Source organism: Oncorhynchus tshawytscha, linkage group LG22, assembly GCF_018296145.1.
Source record: "Oncorhynchus tshawytscha isolate Ot180627B linkage group LG22, Otsh_v2.0, whole genome shotgun sequence".
NCBI lineage: Eukaryota > Metazoa > Chordata > Actinopteri > Salmoniformes > Salmonidae > Oncorhynchus > Oncorhynchus tshawytscha.
The window spans coordinates 20,209,861-20,221,355 of record NC_056450.1 but is presented as its reverse complement, the minus strand read 5'-3'; the positions used below and the strand labels follow the sequence as shown (position 1 = coordinate 20,221,355).

The 11,495-nt window shown below is 40.2% G+C and overlaps 1 protein-coding gene across 2 annotated transcripts in view; it reads right to left on the bottom strand.

The window, feature by feature from the left end:
• Window positions 1-3,150: 3,150 nt before the first annotated feature.
• Window positions 3,151-11,495, bottom strand: part of LOC112222002 (solute carrier family 35 member E2A) — a 32,691-nt gene continuing 24,346 nt past the window's right edge. For both annotated transcript variants that reach the window (XM_042303896.1, XM_024384520.2), the window contains exons 8-9: window positions 4,232-4,377; window positions 3,151-3,930 (exon numbers count right to left, since the gene is read on the bottom strand). In XM_042303896.1, the coding sequence (XP_042159830.1) occupies window positions 3,693-3,930; window positions 4,232-4,377 (384 nt within the window). In that variant the 3' untranslated portion in view covers window positions 3,151-3,692. The remainder of the gene's footprint in view (window positions 3,931-4,231; window positions 4,378-11,495) is intronic.

The following is an 11,495-nucleotide window of genomic DNA, read 5'->3' as shown; positions in this document are numbered from 1 at the left end:
TTTGTTTCTCCCTGGTGCTTAATTGCTAAAATAGCGAGGAAAGTCACACCTGGTTATGCCGGTATTATTCAGTTACAAGGCAAGGACGAGAACCAGGATAGAATGCAGGAGATGTACACCCACTGTCTGCTCGCTTATTCTCTGCCTACAGGCAGGCAGTGGAGTAAACCAGTACTTGTAGATTCCTCAACAGAATTGATATAATTGAGCTTGTTTAATGCAAATATTAGATTATATCACCCAAATGGTAATATATAGAAATTACAGAGGAAATGGTTAAAATGGTTGAGACCTTGGGCGTTTCACAACCCGAATGACTAAAATTAAATGCGCTGTTAAAAAAAAATGCAAAGACAAAGGAATGTACTCAAGACAAATAACAGTTTCATGTACATTACTTGAATTACAGCACTTTAAATAAAGTACATCAAGTCATTGGCACTTTACAGTGAAGTCCCTTTTAAACCAAATATTCAACTGACTCATAGTGAATAACAGGATTCAATGTGGCACATAAAGTAAGACATGGGTGTGGAAGGCTACACAATGCCACAACATCCCAAATCAATCTCTCTATCTATAAATAAACTGAAGGAACCTTTCAGGTTTCGTGCAAGAAAAAGAACAAACAACAATGTTATCAGAGAAAGCTTTGAGAATATTTTTTTTATAGGTGAATTTATAAGAACTGCAGATGATACAGTGCCTTGCGAAAGTATTCGGCCCCCTTGAACTTTGCGACCTTTTGCCACATTTCAGGCTTCAAACATAAAGATATAAAACTGTATTTTTTTGTGAAGAATCAACAACAAGTGGGACACAATCATGAAGTGGAACGACATTTATTGGATATTTCAAACTTTTTTAACAAATCAAAAACTGAAAAATTGGGCGTGCAAAATTATTCTGAAATTATCCTGAAATGTGGCAAAAGGTCGCAAAGTTCAAGGGGGCCGAATACTTTCGCAAGGCACTGTATGATCTCTGCAGACTGCGCGCAAGGCTTTCAAATATTTCACATTGCTGTGAGAAGTTCAGTGTCAAAAGTGAGCTTTGAGAAAGCAAATAAACATTACTCTCCCTACCTCTTCTCCCCTGAGGGTAAGACACACCTTTGTATTCAGGCTAATGCCTCAAATATTTGCTTTTCACTTGTGACTAGTTGGTAAACAGCTGAGCTAATGCCCTATTGGAATTAATAAATGCCTTAACTGTTCTACATTATGATGGACGGTGGCTAATGAAATCGGGAGAATAAAGCCGTTTTGTCAACGAGAATATGTGCCTATAACAATTTTTTTTTAAGACCAATGGAAAAAATAAAATCCTAAAAGGCAAGTATGCAGAAAAAAATAGACTTGTATTGAACCACTTCCACCAATGAACATACAGAGAAATCCTGAGTTTTCACATTATTTGAAAACAGGCGAAGGAATGAAACATCAAAATTAATTGACAGTGTAACAGTGAAGTGAAGATCTGGCCATCTGGCCGAGTGCTTGTTTAAACACACCAGACCAGGGGCCTCATTTATCAACTATGCATACATTTCTTACTCAATTCTGGCATACTTGGGAGATTCTAGGATTTACGTCAGGGCCGGATTACCAAACGGTCAAACAGGGCACATGCCCAGGGGCCCCTAACCTTTTCTGGTTTGTGGGTCCCCTGGAGGTCAGGGGCCCCCCAGATAGCATATGATAGAACAAATATGTACAATTGCAGGAAATATGCTTTAAACTGCAACATTTTCTCTCAGCCTCATGGAGAAAATGTGACCAATAGCATGAGATGAGCTATAGAAAAGCACATTTATCACTGACCCATGTCAAATAGTGTAGAATTGCAGGAAATTAGCTTTAAAACTTGTTTAGCATTATTAAACAGAATTATTATTATTTAAAACAATTCTTGGGGCCCAAATGCGGTAGTCCGGCCCTAATTTGCCTGTGCAACAAATTATTGCGATTTATCAAACTGTGGCACGGAACATAATCATATTTTTCATTGATACACTATGATTTGTGAGTTTGTGAACAACCCTGCCTGTAAAACTTATTGATTCACTTATGGCAACAACAACACCTTCATTTGCTGTTTGATTTGGTGATGTTGGAACTGGGCCATGATAGTTGCAAAAGAAAGCTCAATGGCAAATGTGATCACATTTCTGTAGAGGTGTGGGCAGAATGTTTCTTTACAAAAAATGCATACCGCCTATAGCGAGTGCCAAACACTCGTCGCACATTCTGCAAGATTTATTGTCTATTGAACAATTTAAAATTAAATGCTTCCTACAGCCCACACTTCCATGAAAAATACAAATTGTTGTTCAATATTTTGTTTATAAATAAGTGATTGTGTTTCTATCTCCTGCCTTGGTATATGCTCGGAGATTAAGGGTGTTCATAAATTCAATCTAGAGTGTCAGAGGGGGCGCTCAGAGGGCGATCGTAAATTCAGAGAGTTGTCAGATTGTGCGTTCGTAAATTCGTAAGTGTTTCGCTCTCAAGAGTGCACACTGGCCAAGCAGTAGGGTTGATCCGAGCTTTCTGACCACACAATGGCAGTCAAGCACCCAAGCTAACTGGCTAATTTTGGCTAGCTTGCTAACTATTTCCAGACACAAATGAGAGAACACCTCACTCTGACCATTTTACTAGTCCTAGCAGAGCTGGTTAGGCTGTTTTCTTGTTATCTAGAGGGTTGGTGACTGTAACTGTGCTGCTGGCAACGCTTTTTTGCCGACGTTTACTGACACCGGCCATATTCAACGGGTGTTGAGCGTTCGTAAATTCATCAGTTATTCTGCGCTCTGGCACACTCAGACGAGAAAGAAATAAGAATATTTGCTTGCACTATAGTTGATCAACCATTAGAAGTAGTGTGTACGCTTGGCCTGAGATTTGCATGGAGATACTCACACTTTCCCGTCAACTTCAAAATGGATAAACACCAAACTTTGAGGCCTAACTGGCGCAGGAAATTTTAGTCTTTTTTTGTGCGCATGCAACTTTGATAAATGAGGCCCCAGGGCTGGGAAAACTACGGCCTGGCCGGATCTGGCCCATGAGCCCATTCAATCCGACCCACAGGAGGTAAAAATAAACAAATAAGTTGTTTTTTGGGGAGGGGGAAATTGTTTTGGGTAAAAAAAAAAAATAAAAAAAACACTCCAGGCCACACTTGAACAACTAAAACTAGATAGAAAGTATGTCGAAATATAAATGGACCTATATATTTAAAAATAACTGGAATGTTTCTGGCACAAAAATGGATTTTGACAAACATATCAGTCAAAAATAAATCTGTGTGGCCCCCGTTCAATTTAGAAATCCGGATGTGGCCCTCAAGCCAAAAGGTTTGCTCACACCTGCTGCACCAGTCCACTGTCAAACAGTGGTCCGCGGTCAGACCACACACTAAGACAAGTTCACATAGGTATCAGAGAATGCATCAAAGTGAGGCCGAATGAAACCTCAAGAGAAACCAGCCTCTCAAATGGACCATTCCTATTGAACGAAACCTCACTTGAGTGACAGATCCTTCTACCGTGCTATGATGACCATTGACTTCCCTCATTCGTCATAATGCTGGCGCGAGTCAAAACATGGTCTAGTCAAATCGTCTGCGTATCAGGTTCTACATGATCAAAGTTAGAGAGTCTCTCCCCCCTTGGTCTCCTGGGGAGTCTATCGGTCCGATGCTTTGAGCTTGTGATCCTGCAGTAGTGGTTTGTAGTTGTGGCCCTGAGCCTGGGCGTGGGCCAGGGCCTTTAAGGTGTGTCTCTGAAACTGCTTGGCCTTGTTGTACAGCAGCACGCCCACAAACACCAGGGCCGTGCCGGCAGCGCTGAGCACCGTGATGTGGTTACTGAACAAGATGATGCTCAGCCAGACAGACAGGGCGTGCTTCACTGTGCTGGCTACACTGTGGAGGCAAGGGGAGGGTGTTAGACGCTGCTGCAGGCCGCACTAAATATTTATTGAATGTAGCTTCTGTCTGACAGACTCATTGCATTTAGACAGGCAGACACTGTCAAGGATAATAGTGCCACCTGAAAGGGCAATAGTCCCACATGAAAGTGAGTGGGTGGGGGGGCATCTCAATAAATTCACGTGGCTCTCTATCCTTATCTACTTTCCTTCATCTGTACTGAGGTAAAATAACTGATGGGAATGATGGCTAACTGTATTGAGATGCCCCCTGCCTGTGTGTGTCAGACTCTTACCTAAAGGTGACGGGAGAGATGCGTCCCATGAGAGCGTAGGCGGTGACACTCTGCAGGTGGAACAGGGCCCCATCAAACAGCAGCAGCAGAACGATGTCTGGACTCCAGCTGAACGAATGCCCACTCTTCCCAATCACTGAAATGTCCTGGAAACACAAAGGAGCATGGGAGAACATCTTCAAACTGTTGGCACTCCCCCAAACCAAATATCAGGTAAGTTGCTAACTTACCACTTTCATTCCAACTTAAAAAGGCTGACACACTCAGTGCAATTATCATTTTCATTGCTTGTTTTTAAAGCAACAATTTGTCAACATAATACCAGTGTCTTGGCGATCATTATGATAGTAATAGTATTTTATAAATTTGCATCTGCCATCAGTAGCTTTGGCTGCACAACAATACTGTACTGAACAAAAATATAAACGCAACTTGTAAAGTGTTGGTCAGAAGTTTCATGAGCTGAAATAAAAGATCACAGAAATGTGCCATACGCACAAAATACTTATTTCTCTAAAATGTTGTGCACACATTCATTTACATCCCTGTTAATGAGCATTTCTCCTTTGCCAAGATAATCCATCCATCTGACAGGTGTGGCATATAAAAAAGCTGATTAAACAGTATGATCATTAGGTGCACCTTGTGCTGGGGACTAGAAAAGGCCACTTTAAAATGTGCAGTTTTGTCACAAAACAATGCCACAGATGTCTCAAGTTGAGGGAGCTTGCAATTGGCATGCTGACTGTAGGAATGTCCACCAGAGCGGTTACCAGAGAATTGAATGTTCAGCGTCCAATGTTCAATGGGCCAACGTCATTTTTGAAAATTTGGCAGTAAGCCCAACCAGCTCACAACTGCAGACTACGTGTAACCACGTCAGCCCAGGACCTCAGCCACCTTCTTCACCTGCTGGATTGTCTGAGACCAGCCACCCGGACAGCTGATGAAACTGTGGATTTGCTCAACTAAAGTATTTCTGCACAAACTGTCAGAAACTGTCTCAGGGAAGCGTGCTCATTGTCCTCACCAGGTTCTTGACTTACCTGCAGTTTGGCTTGGTTACCGACTTCAATGGACAAATGCTCACCTTCGATCGATGAATAATATGTATTTATAAAGCTCTTTTTACATCAGCCGATGTCACAAAGTGCTATACAGAAACCCAGCCAAAAGCCCCCAACAGCAAGCAATGGAGATGGCCACTGGAGGAGTGTGCTCTTCACGGATGAATCCCGGTTTCAACTGTACCGGGCAGATGGCAGACAGCGTGTATGGCGTTGTGTGGGAGAGCGGTTTGCTGATGTCAACGTTGTGAACAGAGTACCCCATGGTGGCCGTGGGGTTATTGTATGGACATGCATAAGCTAAGGACAACAAACACAATTACATTTTATCAATGGCAATTTGAATGCACAAAGATACCGTGACGAGATCCTGAGGCCCATTGTCGTGCCATTCATCCACTGCCATCACCTCATGTTTCAGCATGATAATGCACAGCCCCATGTCACAAGGATCTGTACACAATTCCTGGAAGCTGAAAATGTTCCAGTTCTTCCATGGCCTGCATGTTCACCAGACATGTCACCTATTGAGTATGTTTGGTATGCTATGGATTGATGTGTATGACTGCATGTTCCAGTTCCCGCCAATCCAGCAACTTCTCACAGCTATTAAAAGAGGAATGGAACAACATTCAACAGGCCACAATCAACAGGCTGATCAACTCTATGCAAATGAGATGCGTCGCGCTGCATGAGGCAAATGTTGGCTACACCAGAAAACCGACTGGTTTTCTGATCCACGCCCTTACTTTTTTTTTAAGGCATCTGTGACCAACAGATGCATATCTTTATTCCCAGTCATGTGAAATCCATAGATTAGGGACTAATTAATTTATTTAAATTGACTGATTTCCTGATATGAACTGTAACTCAGTAAAATCTTTGAAATTGTTGTATGTTGCGTTTATATTTTTGTTCAGTGTATATTCAAAACAAATGGAGACCGGTATACACTATGCTACACAATATACTCTAGGTTAGAGAGCTGCATTGTGGGCCCTGCACAGTCGTTTTACCATGGACATGAACTTCCTAAACATAATAGGCTATCATTTAGGCTCCAGCATTGACTGGAAAATAAATATTGATAACACATGTCTGCCTGCAAATTGTCCCGCCTCTATCAAATTTATGCCAGATTATTTCAAAACGTTTGTCTTTGTTTTGTAGGCTATTCATTATCTATTGTATTAAACGGAATAGTCAAACTCTAATAACCTACTTTTTGCTGATTTATGTTCAGTATTCTACCTTTCTTATCTTTTGTTGGGCGTGCGAGATCAAGTGTTCCTATATGCGTGTTCTCAATTACCGCAAAAAAAATACTCTTATTCTGTGCATTTGTATTCTTTTCACTCTGTCTGGGTAGCTTAAAACATAATTCACAGCATGATTATTACCTTGACCATGCTTAAAGAGATATTCAATTGTGTTATTGTTACCCATCTACCAATCACTGTTCTTCTTTGAAGCTTTTGAAAAGCTCCCTGGTCTTTGTAGTTGAACCTATGCTTGAAATGTATTGTGGACAGTGGAAGGGTTAGTCATTTAAAAATCATGTCAAACCCTAAGAGTGAGTTGAGTCCATGTAACTTTTTTAGTCCTGAACTAATTTTGGCTTGTTTAAACAATGGGGCTGAATTCTTATGCAACTAATATATTTTAGTTATGCATTTTTGTATTCATGTTTTGTTTTTAAGCTATTTTTTTATGCCACTTTGACAGAGTATTGTGAATATTGTTGACTAAAAATGACAATTAAATCCATTTTAATACTACTTTGTAACACAAAATGTGAAAAAAAAACAAGGGGTCTGAATAGTTTTGCAAGGCACAAGGATTTTTTATGAATTTATTTGCAAATTATGGTGGAAAATAAGTATTTGGTCAATAACAAAAGTTTCTCAATACTTTGTTATATACCTTTTGTTGGCAATGACAGAGGTCAAACGTTTTCTGTAAGTCTTCAAGGTTTTCCACACACCGTTGCTGGTATTTTGGCCCATTCCTCCATGCAGATCTCCTCTAGAGCAGGGATGGTTTTGGACTTTCAACTCCCTCCAAAGATTTTCTATGGGGTTGAGATCTGGAGACTGGCTAGGCCACTCCAGGACCTTGAAATGCTTCTTACGAAGCCACTCCTTTGTTGCCCGGGCGGTGTGTTTGGGATCATTGTCATGCTGAAAGACCCAGCCACATTTCATCTTCAATGCCCTGGCTGATGGAAGGAGGTTCACTCAAAATCTCATGATACATGGCCCCATTCATTCTTTCCTTTACACGGATCAGTCGTCCTGGTCCCTTTGCAGAAAAACAGCCCCAAAGCATGATGTTTCCACCCCCATGCTTCACAGTAGGTATGGTGTTCTTTGGATGCAACTCAGCATTCTTTGTCCTCCAAACACAATAAGTTGAGTTTTTACCAAAAAGTTATATTTTGGTTTCATCTGACATTCTCCCAATCTGCTTCTGGATCATCCAAATGCTCTCTAGCAAACTTCAGATGGGCCTGGACATGTACTGGCTTAAGCAGGGGGACACGTCTGGCACTGCAGGATTTGAGTCCCTGGCGGCGTAGTGTGTTACTGATGGTAGGCTTTGTTACTTTGGTCCCAGCTCTCTGCAGGTCATTCACTAGGTCCCCCCATGTGGTTCTGGGATTTTTGCTCACCGATCTTGTGATCATTTTGACCCCACGGGGTGAGATCTTGCATGGAGCCCCAGATCGAGGGAGATCATCAGTGGTCTTGTATGTCTTCCATTTCCTAATAATTGCTCCCACACTTGTTTTCTTCAAACCAAGCTGCTTACCTATTGCAGATTCAGTCTTCCCAGCCTGGTGCAGGTCTACAATTTTGTTTCTGGTGTCCTTTGACAGCTCTTTGGTCTTGGCCATAGTGGAGTTTGGAGTGTGACTGTTTGAGGTTGTGGACAGGTGTCTTTTATACTGATAACAAGTTCAAACAGGTGCCATTAATACAGGTAACGAGTGGAGGACAGAGGAGCCTCTTAAAGAAGAAGTTACAGGTCTGTGACAGCCAGAAATCTTGCTTGTTTGTAGGTGACCAAATACTTATTTTCCACCATAATTTGCAAATTAATTAATAAAAAAATCCTACAATGTGATTTTCTGGATTTTTTTCTCTCATTTTGTCTGTCATAGTTGAAGTGTACCCATGATGAAAATTACAGGCCTGTCATCTTTTTAAGTGGGAGAACTTGCACAATTGGTGGCTGACTAAAAACTTTTTTGTCCCACTGTATATTGCGATTCTCACGATTCTATATGTATTGCGGTTCGACACTGCAATTTTATTGCGATTTCATGTTCCAAACATATTGCTCAATATGTGTCTGCTGCAGAGAGATAAATGAGAGTAATAGCCATGGAAGTAAAAGCACTGAAAACATGTTGGCTCAACATTTCAAAAGAAGATGGCGCAGGTACAGCACACTTTTTAAATATTGCAATATGTAACTATCCATTCCCCCCCCCGTCACTAATTATCACCTGTAGCCCAACTGATGCAGCATAGTGGCTATAAAACATGTACATCGGCTGAAGCATGGTGTTTGTCCATCTGCATTTACTCCATTGGACACAACTTCACATGAAAATGTAGGGCAGCCGTGCTTCTAGCCTCTAGGCAACTTTGCAGTATTTTATTTTTTGAGAAACAGCTTCTATCTCAAGGCCATCAGACTGTTAAATAGCCATCACTAGCACCTTAGAAGCTGCTGCCCTATATACATAGACTTGAAGTCACTGGCCACTTTTATAATGGAACACTAGTCACTTTAATAATGCTTACATATTTTGCATTACTCAACTCACACATATATACACACTGTATTATATTCTACTGTATCTTAGTCTATGCAGCTCTGACATTGCTCGTTCAAATATTTATATATTCTTAATTCCATTACTTTACTTTAGATTTGTGTCTATTGTTATGAAATCGTTAGATATTACTGCACTGTTGGAACTAGAAACACAAGCATTTAGCTACACCCGCATTAACACCTGCTGAACATGTGACCAATAAAATTGGATATCCTGATTGTTATTATTAATAATTGTTATAATATAATTATGAATTATGATTCACTATATTTGTTTGGTTTTTATTATAAAGTAGGCCTGTCATTGGCCATTTAAGACATCATTGCCCAACCCCTAAAGTCAATGTCCATGCTCCCGCTAAAAAATAATTAGCATAATAATAAAAAATAAAAAAAGAACCACAAAAATCTGTCAGTTTAAGATAGAGAGATGTTTTTTTTTTTGCACTTCAGCATCTGCTGTGAAAGGTGACAGAGCTAGATGAGACTTCCATAAAATCGGCCTTCTCACAAAATCGTCTGTAGCATCCGATCGGTTTGGCCTACAAACTATTATGACCCCTCTATGTGAAATGTAGACTCTCACAAACACAATGGTTGTTCTCAGTTTTGCTCTAAAGTGGGTACAGCTGACCTAACTTCCGTCTCTAGTGTCCGAACAGTTTGGGCTACACACTAATATGATGGTGAGACTATCACGAACATGTCACTTGTTTTGCTCTAGGATGCCCACAGGCCTCACAAGACTCATCTGAAGGTACCCCAGCACCAGTTGAAAAATAAATGAATAGAAGTAAACATGTACACTCTTTCGTGCCAAAAATAAGGGGTTAAATATATATATATATATTTTTTTTTATGTATCCTGATCTTCTTTATATCTCTCAGATATAGGACAGACACTTCAGAACAAACTTTCTTTAGATTGTTGGGGGGGTCTATCTGTTATTCAAGGAGTTTGTATGGGCTAATAGCAGTAAAGCCAAAATGTATTTATCCTCAAATCACCTTTTCATTTATTTTTTTTATACTTCAAGGGGTCTTAAAATTCTAAATCGAATAGCTAAATTATCCTTGGTATTACCTTCTTAAAACAATTCCATATAGCTTAGTAGAACTTAGTAGTATCCTGGTCAGTGAAAAGGGTACACTTAAGAGTACCCCTGTCAAGAGTTTGCAAAGCTGCCATCAAGGTAAAGAGTAGCTATTTGAAGAACCTCAAATATATTTTAAATTTGTTTAACACTTTTTTGGTTACTAAAAATGATTCCATATGTGTTATTTCATAATTCTGATGTCTTCACTATAATTATACAATATAGAAAATAGTAAAAATAAAGAAAAACCCTGGAATGAGTAGGTGTTCTAAAACTTTTGACCAAAAGTTTGGGGTCACTTAGAAATGTCCTTGTTTTTGAAAGAAAAGCAACTTTGTCTATTAAAATAAAATTAATTTGATCAGAAATACAGTGTAGACATTGTTAATGTTGTAAATGACTATAAAGCTGGAAACGGCTGATTTTTAATGGAATATCTACATAGGCGTACAGAGGCCCATTAACAGCAACCATCACTCCTGTGTTCCAATGGCTCCTTGTGTTAGCTAATCCAAGTTTATCATTTAAAAAGGCTAATTGATCACTAGAAAACCCTTTTGCAATTATGTTAGCACAGCTGAAAATTGTTTAAAGAAGCAATAAAACTGGCCTACTTTAGACTAGTTGAGTATCTGGAGCGTCAGCATTTGTGGGTTCAATTACAGGCTCAAAATGGCCAGAAACAAAGAACTTTCTTCTGAAACTCAGTCTATTCTTGTTCTGAGAAATTAAGACTATTCCATGCGAGAAATTGACAAGAAACTGATCTCGTACAAGGCTGTGTACTACTCCCTTCACAGAACAGCGCAAACGGGCCAATCTAACCAGAATCGAAAGAGGTGTGGGAGGCCCCAGTGGCCAACTGAGCAAGAGGACAAGTACATTAGAGTGTCTAGTTTGAGAAACAGACGCCTCACAAGTCCTCAACTGGCAGCTTCATTAAATAATACCCACAAAACACCAGCCTCAACGTCAACAGTGAAGAGGCGACTCCGGGATGCTGGCCTTCTAGACAGAGTTGCAAAGAAAAAGCCATCTCTCAGACTGGCTAATAAAAAGAAAAGATTAAGATGGGCAAAAGAACACAGACAAAGGACAGAGGAAGATTGGAAAAAGGTGTTATGGACAGACAAATCTAAGTTTGAGGTGATTGGATCACAAAGAAGAACATTTGTGAGACACAGAAAAAATGAAAAGATGCTGGAGGAGTGCTTGACGCCATCTGTCAAGCATGGTGGAGGCAATGTGATTATC